We start from the raw sequence: 16,919 nt of genomic DNA, 5'->3' as shown, positions 1-16,919 counted from the left end.
TTATAACTTGCTAGGATGACCAAGGGGTATTTCAAACAGCAACATTAGTCACCTGCAGTTGGCCTTTCCAGTCCTGGTTTTGAATTATTTGATGTTACAGCCATTTTCTTATTTCAAATCAAACTAGATGTACATTGATTCTTAAAAGGGAACCATATTAAAAAAGGTCTAATGCATAAATTAAAAATCTTAAATAGCATTTAAAAGATTAATGGCCTTTAAAAAACTAAAAACATTTCCAAGGTGGACAGTGACACCATCACCAATAACACTACCTAACATTACAGATAAACCTTGGGACGGAATATGTTTAAAATGGTGCTGTTGTTGAGAGTCACAATGGCGGCAAGACAGTAAAATGTGGCTTATTGTGAGTGGAATGTGACACAAACAACACACTGGTCCATCAGTCCTAGATAAAAGAAAGTGATGAGTTAAAAAACTCTTACCAATGAGTAATTTAGTTAGAACAACTTCCTCTTTATAATCCTTATGGAAGCAAGGTGGCCAGAGTCAAATAGAGGGTTTTATTTGGAAAAGCTTGTTTTTACATTGCTCACTCCAAGTCGACTACCAACTGGCATGGAGTCGAACCTTGAATACAGGACCATAGTCCATGTATGGAACAGGCACAGTAGTGATAGTGCTAGGGCAGAAAAATTTAGCTGCGATGTCGCCAAGCTCGTTCCTGCAAATACTACTGTGGCCTGGTATCCAGAAAAACTCGACAGAGAGAAATGGGACAGTCCATTTTGAATATTGCTGAGAACAGGGTGTGAACTAACGCAAAGTAATTCCAGTGCCAGTTCAAAATGAAGTGAGTCAGTATAAATAGTGCAGTTTGAGCACTGCTTAGCTTCTATATGATTCAGAGCAACAGAAATGGTGTACAGTTCAGCAGTGAACACGAAATGTAGAGGGGATTCTGTGAGCAACCACCAAACCACAACAAACCATGGCAAAGCCCACACAGTCACCTGATTTTGAACCATTTGTATAAATAAGAATGGAAGCATGGTTCGAAAGATGTTCAGCAAATAACAGAGTGGTAATTCCAATAGGGAGTGTCTGCTTTTCTCAGAGCCATAGACAGTAATCCATTGTCGAGTTTCAATCAAATAAGAGCACAATATATCTTTAGCATAGAACATTGATACACTTCAAGTGGTGGAAGAGAGGGCACGGAGGATGTTCAGTTCTCTTGTACATTTGACCCGCAGCTGCTCAATGTGTGGTATAAAGGTCAGCTTACAGTCAAAGATAAGCCCCAAGAACTTTGTCTCAGAGACCACAGGCAGCACAACATTGCCAAAATAGAGTTCAGGATCAGGGTGAACACCCCATTGGTGGCAAAAGTTCATGTAAACAGTTTTAGAGACAAAGAAGTTAAAGCTATTTGCTGTGGTCCACTTCAGTAAATGATTGAGGGGAGTACATAGCTGCCGCTCAGTATACCTCATGTTTGACAACTGACATAAGATGTGAAAGTCGTCAACACATAGCCCATTTGCAACAGTAACAGGGAGTTGTTCAATGATGGCATTAACCTCTATACTGAAAGGTGTGACACTCAAAACACAACCCTGAGGGACTCCAACTTCCTGTAGAAAAGAATGGAAAAGTGTTAAAACCACATAAACATGGAATCTCCTGTCTGTTAAAAAATTTTAATAAAAATGGGCAAATAGCCATGTAACCCATATATATGGAGGTTTCACAAAATGCCATACTCCTCGTTGTATCATAAGCCTTTTCAATGTCAATGAATATTAATAAAAGATGTCATTTGAGAAAGGCTTCTCTGATTGATGTTTCAAGTCAAACCAGGTGGTCCATGGTGGAGCTCTGTCATGGGAACCCCCACTGGGTGGGTGAGAGGTTATTCGAATCAAGGAACCAAACAAGAGAAGCATTAACCATCCTCTCTAAGGTCTCATAGAGACAGGTCGTCAAAGCAATTGGACGGTAGTTTGAAGAAATCTTGGGATCCTTCTCCAGCTTAGAGAAACGTAAAACAATAGCCTGGTGCCCGGCATCCAGAAAAACATTCTCTTGCCATATCTGGTTAAAAACAATCAGGAGAACAGCAAGGGAAGCAGGAGATAGATGGCACAGCATTTTGTAGTGTACAGCATCAGGTCCAACTGATATACTGCCAGGCCGAAGAAGAGCCAGTTTGAGTTCCACCTGTGTGAAGGGACTATTATAGTCATTCATGGAGATAATCAGCTCGAAAGGAAATAGGTGTTCGCTCTGCCCGAGTCTTTCTGGCTAAGAAAATGGAAGAAGAAGCAGAAGTGTTAGAGACCCAGCAAAAGCTTTCACCCAGAGTATTGGCAATGTTCCAGGTTTCAGATACTTCCTGGCCTATGAAAAGTATCCCAGGCCTGTTTTCAAGCCTTTCATGCCATATGGCAGGCATGATTCCACAATGGATGAGGTATTGTGGAAAACATGTCAAGGTTTTAGGAATACATTGAGCAGCTGCCTGTATACCACAGTCAGCTAGTGTTGCCACACAGTCATCTATTGATGGCTTACAGATGATGGCAGAATCAAGTTCTGTGAGCAGCAACAGAGGGCCAGTTTGCTTGATCCAGCTTCCACTGGGGTATGCAAGTCAAGTGGCACTGATCACGGCCAGTCTCTTCCAAAATTATAGGGAAATGATCACTGCCTTGTGGATTATTGTCAATCCTCCATAAAAAATGGAAGAATAGTGAAGTGGAACAAATTGAGAGATCTATAGCAGTAAAGGATTGACTAGGTGCATGAAAATAAGTGTAAAAACTGCTATTGAAAAGAAAGGTTGTGATTAGAGAGCATACACTCAATGGAGCAACCCCTCCCATCAATATCAGCACTTCCCCAGAGGGGATGATTCCATTAAAGTCCCACAGGATTAAAAAAGGAGATGACAACTGTTCAATGAGTGCATCAAGGTCTGATTGATCATAGGTGTCTCCAAGCAACAGGTAGAGAGAACAAACAGTGGTGATACGACTCAAGCAAACATGGATGGCTACGGCCTCCAAGGGTGTGTTGAGTGACAAAGACAGGGTAGGCACATACTGATCAAGCAACAGTTCCACTCCTCCATCACACAGCCTGTCCTTTCTGTACAAATAAAACCACCGAAAGGTGAGTGTATAGGCAGGTTTCAGAAATGTTTCATCTAAAGAAAGATATACAGGATGGTAGGAAGCAATCAAGTGTTTTTATGTCATCCAGATTAGAATGTAAACCTCAACAGTTCCATCGTATCAGGTTGGCTCTTTTTCATTTATGTGTAGGCAAATTGGGTAGAGAACCATTCTTTTTACAGCCACATCTTTACTGTCTTTATTCGAGGAAGGTTGATAGACCTCCATGAATCCTGCCCTGAGTCAAATAAGCACGTCTTTGCTGTTAGAAGAGGATTCCAGTGACTGAGGCCATGAACAAATGATCGTTTTATATCTTGGGTTGGGAGATGTATCCACCTGTACCTGGAACTAAATGAAGTGGATCTTAGGATATGCTGCAATTTATGACATGGACAGAGATGGGTGTTGAAGTTGATTTATCAACTTTTTCTAACCATGGAGATCAAAAGACATTTCATTTGGTTTGAGAACAATTCTTTTGGAGGCACAGAGCATATGTCCAAGATGAAATGGTGGACAGCAACTTTCGAGCCTCATGGTAAGTAATGCTTTGAATCATTTTCAAATGCTGCTCCTCTTTTTCTTCCAACCACATAGGGCAAGAATGAAAGTAGGGTTGGTGAGAGCTATTGCAATTGATGCAATGAGAGTCCATTTCACACTCATAAGCATCGTGGTCCTTGCCACCACAACAAGCACACGCTAAGGAAACATGACATGATGTCTTTGAGTGACCAAACTGCTGACACTGGAAACATTTGGGAGGGTTTGGAATGTGTGGCCTTTCCCTGCAATTATGATAACATGCCTTGATGGTGGCAGGTGAATGCAGTAATGTAAATGTCAGAATGAGGCATTGGTCAGCATCTTAATTCCATCTTTGCGAGTGGAGATGCATCTCACTGCAGAAACTCCTTGGGTGGATGTTCTTCAAATCCCACTCAACAATAACTCATTATGAATTTAAAGTAGCATGAGATGTAACCTCAATAGGTATATATGCAATGACCTTTGAATGCAAGAGGAGTTCACTGTGTTGAGTTCACCAATATTTCACCAGATTGAAGCTTCTTTACTAACTTTGGAGAGCCAGAAAGTCCCTCTAGTCCCTTCTAAATGAAAAAGGGAGACATTTGCCCTAGAGGTTTGTCTGAAAGAGAATTTAGTACAAAAACGGAGCTGCAACAGGTGTTACAGATGTTAAAGATTGCTGCTCAAAATCTTCAAGACATGGTCATTTACCTATGGACTGTTTTATCACTATTTACGATTTCATTTGGAGGATCCATAAGAAATAAAGGAATATTTCTGTGCCCACTGACCCCACTCACCACAGAGCCCTGTGAAGGGATGCATTACAATGCCAAACAAGGACACTGCAGCAACACCAGGGTTTCGTAAGCACTATACCCAAATATCAACATCAGATACAATGTCCACTACAGCTGTTCAAAACTTCCAACCCTGGTACTTGGTTGACCCTAGTCCAAGTGAACCATCCCAAGACTGCTCATCCACAGGAATTCAAGGCTAAAGTGGTGTGTTAGGGTTAGACTCCTCAACCACCAGGATCCTCTCCTTCCCTTTACGCGTCACCATGCACAGCAAACATGTGGGTGAATGTTTCAATCTCAGGAGGTAAACTGAAAGAACAAACCTTCTCTGGGAGGTCCCCTCACCACATATAGGAATCCACAGCAAGTGGCCCAATCAAAGGACTGAACAGTTGCAGTAACTCAAATACAGTATGCAATATGTTTCAGGAGGCCATGTCATCCAGGAAGGTAATAGCTGTGGTCCACTGTTTGCAGAAAAGGAATCAAGAGGCTACACCATCTTGAAAGTTAGTGGCTCAACTCTCTTATTAGAAGGCCATGTCAACCAGAAAGGTGGTGGCTACACTCTAGCCATTGTGTAAATGTTATAAGGAGGCCACATCAACCAGCAAAGTGACAGATCAAGTGAAGGTCATGTTGCATCTGCACCACCAGAACACCACTGCTCTACTCTCAACTGAATAGTTCTGATCAGTTTCCTGTGGAGCTCTTTCAAGAGGATGCACCCATGGCCATTAACCCCAACAGCTTGGAACTGGAAAGAGAACTCCATACTCCATTCAAGAAAGAAAAGTGACAATGTGGTGGAGAGTCCAGAAGAAAGTCATCACTGGAAATAGTGTAACTGGTGACCACAAAACCTATTTTAAAAAACAGACCATACTTATTTATTCTTTTGAAGTATGACAGGGATGAAGAGCAATACCTCTTCTGCTTTACCCATGGGTGGTATGATCAAGAATGGGAATGTTTATGGAAAAATTATCACAAGACAAATAACTCCTTAACTGATCTTGTGGGACACGCTATCTCAATGGTGAACATGTGGAGACATAAACAAGAGAACAAGAGTTAGCATATCCATCTTGTTAAGGTGGACGGGAGGTGAAACTGAAGGAGTTTGAACTTGAGGCCCTGGTGCCAGACTGAGTCAAAGGCTCGTTTAACGTGCAGATTTACAGTTAAAGAAAACTTGATCAGGCACCACTTCCCACAGAGCGAGATCTATGTGATAATAAGAAAAAGAAAGGTCCCTGTGAGAAAAAAAAAAAAGTTAAAGTTGCACCAAAGTCTGAAACACAAGCACAGGTGGCAAATGAATCTCCAATGCAGAGGAAAATGTGCTATGATGAAGACAGTGGGAGATTAATGTACTGGGGGTGGTCAACATGCCAAATTGTAGAATGTCCTCCAACAAACAATAAAGATGAGAAGCAAAGGAAAATGTGAAATGTCAGATTTGTTGGGAAGAAACATTGAACAAGGAATGGGAGAAAGAAGGTTGGGAGGAATAGGCCAAGCAAATCAAAATGCAGACCCAATTCATAAGAGCAGAAGGTAAAGATCACGAAGTGAGGAGAATTGCCATGGGATAAAAAGGCAGTCACGTGGTCCAGAGGGTAGCTATACAAACAATATAACAATGTAGAGCCCTGACTGGGCACATGAGTCTGTATGGGTCTGATAGTACGTAAAGATTAAGTACACTCATTCCTAGCTGTCAAGGTATCAGGGAGAAAGGAATGATTGATAGGTATGGTGATAAAGACTACCTAAAATGTTAAGAACAAAGAAATCTGACCATTCATGTCCATAGCTCTACAGAAGAAAAAAATATGTTTTAAGGGACAGATGAAATAGTAAGCACAAGGAAAGTTGTTCAAATGGAAGGCCACATTAATGCCCAAACCTTAGAGACCTCTGAATTTGGAAGGAATGCATTAGCACAGTAAGAACAGGATAAGTAAAAACCCTCTGGTACCTTTGGAAAGTATGAGAAAGGGTGGACCACTTGATATGCAAAAAGCAAGGAGGCCAAAGACCCACATTTGAGCAATAAAATGAGAAATTCCACCACTAAACCTACCGAGGGCTTGTCAGTAGGAAATTTGTTAGCAGAACTACAGTGGAAGACTTTTCACTTCCAGTGGTACACTTCCATGGAAAAAATGGATGTACTGCAACAGCTAAGAAGGAGACAATTCAACATGTGAAACAAGATCTTTTTACCAAAGACCAGATAAAAGCTTGCTGTGAAGCTATTTATGTTACCAATCCTGGCTGAAGACTTCAACTTCCAAAGTCTGAGGATGCGGTACCAAAAAGTAGCAACTTGGTATTGAAGCCCATAGCAAATACATAAACTTGGGAAGAACCCCATTAATGGGAAAGGTTCCTGAAAAAAGCAGATCTAATTACTACTTTGCTGGATAGAGCCAGTCCAATCATGAAAGATGATCCATGAGTAGATTTAAGGCACCTAGCACATGACATGCAATAAGACTAATGTGATCTGCATAGGCCCAGTATAAAAGATCCAACATCCAAAGATACAGATCTCTGAACCAGATGCCCTCTTGATAGTTATGTGCCACCTATGTAGAGTTGTCCGAATGAGCCATTACCAGATATTGATGGGCGAAAAGGAAGTGATGTAGTGTCCAACTGATGGCTAAAAATCTGAGAACATTGATATGCAAGATGGTTTTGCCCATAGACAATAGCCTGGTGATTGAACCAAGCCCCACATCCCTGAAGGGATACATTCATGAGCAGATCTATATCCTGTGAAAGCCCACTGATATACTGGCTTTGTCCATCCACCACTGTAGATTGTCTTGAAGGGAAGAGTAATGGAAAGAGGATCCCAAGCAAGGCTCCACTGTTTCTGAAGTGTCACTGAAGTAATCTCATATGGGCACAACGAAAAGGGACCTGTGCAGTAATGGAGGACCACATCCCCAAACACAACAGAACTTCAAGAACATTAAGTGATGATAGTGAGAGGGCAAGATGAACCTAATGGTGAAAAGATGGCAAAAAGCAACTGATATGAGAGTTGTGAGAGGCAGGTAGGTAGGCATTTCATGTTTATTGGCACAAAGCTACTAGGCTATCTGTGCCAAACAAGATGTAGTACACTATAATGGTATATGGAAATGAAGGTAGAAATACATAAAATATGTAAAATTAAGACCTGCCAGGAAGACTGAAGCATTAATTTATATGCAAAAAAACGGCTCGTTTGGGCTGAGAAAACACTTTACATAGAAGAGCGAAGTTCGAGCCGTTTTTTGCATATAAATTTCTCAACAAGTGGGTTTCTCGTCATCACTGACTGAAGCATTAAGTTCAAACTTGCTGTCAGTCACCTGAAGTTGGCCTTTCCAGTCCTGGGTTCAGGTCAAAATAAAATTAAAATGTGTAAGAGAAATCATGATAAAACAGTGTATAGTCTAATAAAAACCTTAAATTCAGTTAAAAAGTTAAAGTTTAAAATGGCTCTTAAAAATGTAAAAATATGAGTAGGTGGCCAGTATCACCTATGATATTAGCTAATGTCAAGGGCAAACCTACCTGAAAAATATGTTTAAAATGGCATCGTTGTTCTTGGTTGTAACGATGGCATGAATATAAAATATGTACAATTGTGACCTGAGTGCCACATAGACCACACATTGGTGCATCAGTACCAGATAAAAGGAAGTGGTGAGTTAAAAAAACTCTGACCAATGCATAGCCTAGCCAAAACAACTTCCTCCCTTCAATCTTTACAGAAACAAAATGACCAAAGAGCTAAAGGCTTGATTTGAAAAAGCTTATTAATTTGTTGCTCACTCCAGTTCAACTGCCAACTGGTGTAGAGTCGAGTTTTGATAACTGCACCATAGTCCATGTATAGAACAGGGGCAGTGGTCAGGGCTTTCCCTGGACTAAATTTTTCTGTAACCAGGCTATTAGCCAAATGATTTTATTGGTAGCCAATTTTAGCAGTGTTTTAGCCAGATAGGTTTGATCCGTATCCAACCCTCCAGCCAGTCACATACGATAAGACAGTCAAAGAATAAATGACAACTAAGTTCTTATCATACATTTTATTTCAATGAATTTATCATTTATCAAATTTATTATAAAACAACAGTTTCACAGTTACAAAGTTCAATGTTTTTCACACACAAAACATTACAATAATGACATGGGAAGACGAGTCACTAAATCAAAAGTAACTGTTATTACATGCTGGTAAACAGGGGTCTCTCTAGACTTGCAAACCAGGGAGAAGTTTTGCTCTAATTTTACAAAATTATTGAAAAGTTTACAGTCAATAGCATTCTTTTCTTCTATAATATAATCTGTATAAGATGACTTTTCCTTGAGCTTACAAAGGGTGAGGTTTGGTCTGTTCTGGGAGACCACTTCTCCCAAGTCTCTCTAGTGAGAGCCCTGCTTAATAAAATATATATCATCACTCAAACATCACCAAACTAAACTTGTGCCATTAGATAATGTAATTACACATGTGAAAGCCATCACAATCTTCGTGGTTGTCCTTTAATTATAGCACCGCTAATCAACCACATATAAATGAGTTATTCGTGTCAAGCCGTTAGGTCGCTGTTGATTGAACAATTTTTCACATGTTTGTCGATCCTGACCATGACCTTGCATGAATGCAGACGGGTTATTGACTTTTATCTGCTTACTACATACTTGTTTTAAAAAAATGTTGGTGTAGTGAACCAGTCTAGCATTTTGTAAACAAACAGTGTTTCGCCAGTATATTCGCCATATTTTCTTTGCCAAAAAACAAAAATAATAGCCATTGGCAAATATGGTGAGCTACAGCGTGAGCCCTGAGTGGTGATAGAGCCAGAGCAGATGGACTTTGCTGCTCTGTCAGCTAGCTCATTCCCATGAATACCAACATGACCTGGTATCCAAAGAAACTGGACAGAGATAGATGATGGAGAGAGATGGGCCAATTTGTTTTGGATACTGATAAGAACAGGATGGTAACTAACATGGTATATTGTCAGGGCCAATAGACAGCTGAGTGAATCAGTATAGATCGTACAATTCGCATATTGCATAGTTTCAATATGATTCAGGACAAGAGAAATAGCATACAATTCAGCAGTGAACACAGAAACTGTAGAGGAGATTCTGTGTGCTACAACCAAACTGTAACAAACCATGGCAAAACCTGATTTTGAACCATCTGTATATATTGGAATGGATGAATCATTTGAAAGATGTTCAGCAAATAAAGAGCAACATTTCCAATCAGGAGTACCGGCCTTCCTCAGATGACTCAAAAATAGGTCACAGTTGGGGATAGCCATGGTAGAAAAGACATCTACCTTAAGGATTTCACAGTTAGAGAATGTATAATTAAAAATTGCGGAACAGATTCAGGTTGTGAGTTTGACTGTACAGAGTTATCAATACACTGTTGTTTGCCAGAAGTTGGATTTTTCTTTATGCTGTTATTCTTGCTTATTTTTTTATTTGAGGGGTAACCATAATAAAAAAAGAATATTTCGGTGCCCACTGGCCCCACCCCCCATAGAGCACTACAAGAGGATGCACTACAGTGCCATATAAGGTCACTGCAGTGATGCTGGGGTATACCCAAACACCAGTATCACACATAATGTCCACTACACCTGTTAACGGCATTCTACGCTAGCACTCAATTAACCCTGGCCCAAATGGACTAGCCGATTGATCTTGGGGAGGCCACCCCAAGACCATTGTCTATAGGAATTCAAGGCCAAAGTCATGCGTTTGAGTTGGGCCCCTCAACCACCAGGATCCTCTCCTCCCCTTCACAGGTCACCATGCACGGCAAACACGTAGGTGGATGTTTAGATCCTAGAGGAGGTGAACTGAAAGTACAGAACCTTCTCTAGGAGGTTCCCTCACCGCATACAGGGATCCACATCGAGAGGAGTTGTAAGAGACCCCCAAATAGTAAAATGAACTTTGGAATTAATAATTCAACAAATCTCAAAGTTGCAATGCAGAAATTCAGCAACAATAATAAACTGCGACAAGAAATTAAAGAGAAAAAGGAACCACTTTCAGTGGAAACTGAAGTATCTGCCATACAGGAAGTGATAAGCACATAAAAATATCTGTACTCAAATGCTGCCAAACAAGAAGTCAAGGTTTGGTAAAGGAGTGTAGAGGGAGTCGTGAGTATGGCATACTACTATTGATTAAAAGTTGAAACATGATGATTTACAAGATAAACATGTTGGAATTGCTATATTCCAACAAGGGGAAAAGTGCAAAGCATGTGGCATGCATAAAGAAAGAGTTTGCAGGGAACAAAAAACCAATAAACATCAGTAGCTTACCTTGTGAGTGGAGGTACTATTATGTTGGAAAGATGTTTTTTTCATAATTGTAATGTCCAAAATTAGTGTAAATGCAAATGGTATGACTATACAACTAATAACTTTTTAAAAATACTTGAAAATAATCATCATGTTTACCAATGCTATAATGTTTTTTCTAAATATCAGTATGAATAATTATAACTATTTAACTCCTAAATTTAAAATGTGTTAATATTATTTTCATTTCAATCAGGTTACTAGAAATATATATAAAACTTTTTTTTAACTTCAACTTACTAAGGTTACTATTATACAAATCACTTTTTTCATGTAAATAAAAAACAAACAAACCACTATACATTTGGTTACAGCATTACACAGCTGAATGGTATCATACTATCACTCTAAAAATGAAATATTACTGCAGCTAATATAACATTACACATCATATTACTTGTTAACACAGTTATAGTAGATTACATGAACTTTATTTTCATCCATATTCATTCCCTGATAGCTTTTAAATTCTGAAAATTATTAATTTTACCAATCAAAAGTGTTATTTTACAAAATAAAATGGCATTGTTCTAATTCATCCATTAATTTTTATGTTATTTGAGTTTAAATTTAAGCAACTTGAAGAATATTCAAAAAATTATCAGTTTCTACTTTGGTTATGCCTGATAAACAAGTTATGATTATTCTTTCTTTTTTTACAATATGATTGAGTCTATGAAAATAACACTTAAAATTTCAAAACTGTCATAAACATGCTTATGAGCATGTAAAACAAAATGAATTGTCTGAAATAACGAATCTCTAGAAGTGAATAAATCTTTCACTGTTTTCAAATATTACATAATGTAGTTGCTTGACTGTCTGTATTATACATTTTCATGTCAAATTAAATATGTAACTTAATTCTAAATTATTGTACCTGAAATCCTCTAGATTTATTATTTTTTCACCACTTTATACATTTTAGTTAGTTTTATATTTTAATTCTAAAATATTTTAAAATTGATAGTTTTTCATTTTCTGACTTTTATTTGATGTAACTCAAAGAAAATTGAAATTTTCATTTCTGCATAGCTGTGAATAATTTTACCTGTAAACAATCCATTGTTGATTTTTTTACAGAATTTTTCTGCCCATACCAAATACTTCTGTAAAAACATTCAGCACTCTTACAAGAATATATTACCAGTTTCTTCATATATCAGTTTCAGCATTTAACAGTTTTTAGTACAGAATTTTGCCAAATCATACTATACTGGGTTCATCATTTACTATTTAAATACAGCTTTCACAACAGCTACAAAATTGAAGCATAACTGGATGAAGTAAGAATTTGACAACTCACAAATAAAAGAAATATCTACAAAAGCTTATGTGAAAAAAAAAATCTGTAATTATTATGAAGTCACAGCAAAAACACCTTGTTTACTCACAGGAAAATATGTATAGCATGTAACAAAGAAGTAACACAACTAGAGAATGCTTAAGGCTTAGGCACAACTATTTTCATTAGCCTCTTTAACTCATACAAGACATGCTGTTGCTAGTGGTAAGTTGAAGGATTTTAGGTTGTATCTATAAAAATATCAAATACAAATCTAAAGACAATTTCTTTCATCATACAGATCACTGTTTAGTCTTCACATGGAGTAATACATTAGTCTTGGACTTCTTATCTTAAGAAGGGGGTTCAATACTTAGAAAGATTTCAGAGGTAAGCTATTATGATAATACCTGTGATAGGAAATATGTTGGATGAGAACAATTATGATCTCTGAAATTATTTTATCTTGAAAAAAGAAATGTTAAAGTGAATCTGGTTGAGGTGTTTGAGACTGTTAAGAAGATTGATAGTGGAGTATTCACATTTATCTGTTGTTGGTCTCCAGGAGTGACCAAAATTTGTCTAAGAAATAAATATATTAATTTGTATTTGCCACTAATGGCTGTGAGAATGGAATTGTTAAATACAAAATGTGGTTTCTCTGGCTACACACACTCCACTTCTACATAGTACTACAACAAAAGATTAAAGCTGGCATATCTTTTTAGTTTGTATGTTTGTTTTTTGGAATTTTGCACAAAGCTACATGAGGGCTATTTTGCAGTATAAGACTACAGGGAAAGCAGCTAATCACCACCCACTGCCAACTCTTGAACTACTCTTTCACCAATGGATAGTAGGATTGACCATCACACTATAACACTCCTACGGCTGAAAGGTTGAGCATGTTTGGTGTGACAGGGATTCGAACCTGCGACCCTCAGATTACAAGTCAAACGCCTTAGCCTTAACCCACCTGGCCATACCAGGCCTATCTTTTTAGTCTCAACGACAGTTTTATCTGCTTTTAAAACTCAATACATTTTGAATTGTCCATTAAGTTTCAAATTTCTCATTGCAAAATAACCACACATATGTCAGGAGCCTCCATAACCATAACATACATGTAATGAGCCTTAACTGGTAGGTAACACAGGAAAAAAAAAAGACTAAATACCAACATCAAAATCAACAAAGATTTTTCTTGTATTTTTTAACATTCACTCCTGGTACTTAATATATGTAAACTAACTTAATACTAATGGAATACATTATTTGGTGACTGAAAGTATGAAACTAAGAATATTTTACTTGCTCCTACACTTTAAACTGGCTACCAAGTTATGAAATCTAGTAGCCAAAAGTCCCTAAAAATTTTGTCCAACTTGCATGAGCCCTTTAAATAACCTGAACATAAGATGCAAGAAGAAATATGCCAAAATTTGATTCTGTACCCCTTAATCTGACTGTTCTCACCATTAGGTATAAAAAAGTGATTCATTAACATTAAATGAATCATTTATTCATATTTAATGAGGAAAACAATCAGACTAAGGGATACAAATACAAATTTTGGCACATTTCTTCTTGTATCTTATGTTCAAGTTATCTGATAAAACCAACAGCATAAATGCCTCTGATTTCTTTCAACTGTATTCTAAAAAAACAAATTTAACCTTCACAAAGGAAAGAATAAGTTTTAGTTTATATTTCTAACATGGTGCTTATGTGAATGAGTTACTTTTAACATTAGTGGATGTCAGTACTCAACAGGAGTTCAAAAGAAGAAATGGTTATTTTCTGAAAATTTAAGGATGGATGTGCAGGGATAATTGACACTGAATACTAAATACACACCATTACTCAACTTTGAAACTGCACATAACTTATCATGGACTCCTTGCGTCACAAATTAAAACATATATTTGCGAAGATCATTAAATGCTCTATCCCTTATTATAAAACACTTCTTGATCTAAACACTTTGTAATACTGATATTCAACACTGAATACTAAACACACTTACTCCATAAATGTTTGATACTGCTAAATAATGGTGCATATTTAGTATTTAGTAAATTTAGATGCATTTGTACAAAGCTTTTGGAATTTGTTTTATCTTCTGGTGTAATGAAAAATTGTAACTCTTTAACTGTTATTTCTCCAATTATTACTTTTAAGTTTTTTTGATAAATTTGAATATCATTCTTTTGTAGATCTGATGGTCCTGTGTTTTAAATTGCTCTATCTTGAGAGATTACAGTTAGACTGTCACAATGTAGCATAAAATGTTTTGAAACAGAAATACTGTAAAGTTCAGTCAAGCAAACTATTATATTTTATTTGTAAATTCATTCTGAATGCTACTTTTTAAGGGTTTAATGTTTCACTTTTTACCTCTTACATGAAAAGCTTTCAAGTACATCTCACTTGGTTTTGAACACTGTTTTGCCAGTTCTGTGTTTTACCTAGTGCCTTGTAACTAAGGACCAGCAACTTTTTATTCAACTGTTTGGCAACCTAACCAAAATCTCCTTATAAACTGGCCTAAAATCACTATTCTGAGTTACCTAAAAATACCACGGTAATCTGAAGATGATGAAGTATTTCTAGCTCTGTATTTGAAATAAAACTTCTTACTCTTTGATTACTCAGAATTTGATGCGAGTTATGGTTTAACACTAAATTTAAAATAACTTAGTTTATACTAAGTTAGTAGCCTAGAACTATTTAGTTTTACCATAACACTTATATCATAACATATAGTATACAAAAAGAATCCAAGATACAGATCAGTAGATTAGTCTGCTAGTAATTTCAGTTGAATTACAGTACATCTTTACATATTCGCTGCTCCCTTTATATTTTACACAATAAATTTTAAGTTTAAGAACTTAATTTTAAGTCTACAGGCTATTAAATGGCAAATCTTGTAAAATAACGTCCCTAAAAACGCACCGAGTATGTTAACTGTCCTCAAACAATTTATTTCCTCTACCTCGGTAGCACGAGTAAGCTTAATATGGCCATGGTATTGCTAGAATTACTACTCCTAGGCCTATTTCTTCAATTTCTAAGAGTGGATCTTAATGCAAGTTCATTTACTATAAAATACGTTTATAATATAAGCAATAGATGTTTGCAGTGACTCAGTTAAATAACACAAACTAATTCGTCAAAATACTAAAACTGTAGTAAAATTATCTTACTTGGTAATCACGGTTCTCATGAAAACGCGAAAATCTTTCCGCCATTTTCTCTATTGCTTTGGTCGCCCTTAATTGTGTGCCTTCATTAACGTTAGGGGATATGGCAAGGCGATTAAGATATTATATCATTCTCAAAAAAATAAATTAAATTTGGAAATAGTTGAAAATACTGTATTTCTGTTACATTTAGTAAAACAATTTTATGAGATGGCAAATTCTATTTTTATTTTATCATAGATTTGTTTTCTGTTCCGTTATTTTTCCTTCTATCGTTTAGTTCAGCTATGAATTTTTAGCTTCATTAAAGCGCTGCTCACCTTCTATCTTGAGCACGTTTATTTTGAGTATGTTTTTTGTTTTGAATTTAGCGCAAAGCTATTCGAGGGATATCTGCACTAGCCGTCCCTAATTTAGCTAGTCATCACCACCCACCGCCAACTCTTGGGATACTATTTTACCAACGAATAGTTGACCGTAACATTATAACGCCCCCACGGCTGGGAGGGCGAGCATATTTGATGCGACCCTGATTCGAACCTGCAACCCTCGAATTACGAGTCGAAAGCCTTAACACGCTTGGCCATGCCGGGCCCCTTTTGAGTATGTATATGTAATGAAGTTGAGTTTTAAAGTTTTGTCCTGGTAGTTGTGTAAAAATATTTCCATATTAGTTGGTGGAAATGTATTGGTGTCAAATTACTGTCAATAAATGAATATTTTATAAAATTTAATTATTCATCTATGTAAACAGTTGAGCAAAGTCTTAAAATTTTATTTATGATTTTTGTATGGATTCATGAGTAGAATTTTAGAGTGATTTATAGGTGAATTTGGGTTTTGAATTGCGTGTCAAATCTAATAATGCCTCTTAAAAATTTAACTACTTGACATTCTTGTATTCATCGGTGAATTTAATGTTAAGATGAATGAAGTGTATGTGTTGAAAATAAAACTAGTAAAAGTGCCTAAACATATCTGTCCCACAACAAGGGAAGATAAAGCAAGGATTGCATTTCTTGTGTTTCGATCTATGTCATGAATATGTTCGCGAGAGCAGATGAAACAAGTTTACTGATGCTTAAACCGTGTATTTGAAGAAAGTTGGCTTTTGTTGTTGTGAATTCTGCCTAGGAATCCAAATATGAAAATCGATATGCTTAACAACTTTTTTAAAAAAAGCTTCAAGAATTATCTCAACTGACTACAAAGAAGAAGAAATAAACATTAAAATCATTCATTCATTCACACCATCTATTATGGAAAACTTTTCATACAGCTACCAGACCAAAAACCTCATAACGCAACGACTTAACACGTTTGACCATGCCAGGCCTAAAAGTATTTTTTACTAAACTATTAAACAATTGCCGGTCCTGTGACCTTTTTGTTCCATACAGTATATATATACACTCTTGTATCTATGTGAGCTACTTGTACCTGATGATGACGTAAGCTTGTCACAACATTGTAGATTTATAATAAAATTTATATCACTACCTATTCAAATCCCTTCCAAACTTTAAATTAATTGAGAATCTTGA

General features: G+C 36.9%; 1 protein-coding gene across 1 annotated transcript in view; it reads right to left on the bottom strand.

The window, feature by feature from the left end:
* LOC143258504 (uncharacterized) overlaps positions 1-15,467 on the bottom strand; it is a 134,599-nt gene extending 119,132 nt beyond the window's left edge. The window contains 1 exon segment of the mRNA XM_076517559.1: positions 15,379-15,467. Within this exon segment, the coding sequence (XP_076373674.1) occupies positions 15,379-15,423 (45 nt within the window). The 5' untranslated portion in view covers positions 15,424-15,467.
* Between the last annotated feature and the right edge of the window lie 1,452 nt (positions 15,468-16,919).

Source organism: Tachypleus tridentatus, chromosome 8 (genome assembly GCF_004210375.1).
Source record: "Tachypleus tridentatus isolate NWPU-2018 chromosome 8, ASM421037v1, whole genome shotgun sequence".
NCBI classification, from domain to species: Eukaryota; Metazoa; Arthropoda; class Merostomata; order Xiphosura; family Limulidae; genus Tachypleus; species Tachypleus tridentatus.
This window is presented reverse-complemented; position numbering and strand designations above follow the sequence as displayed.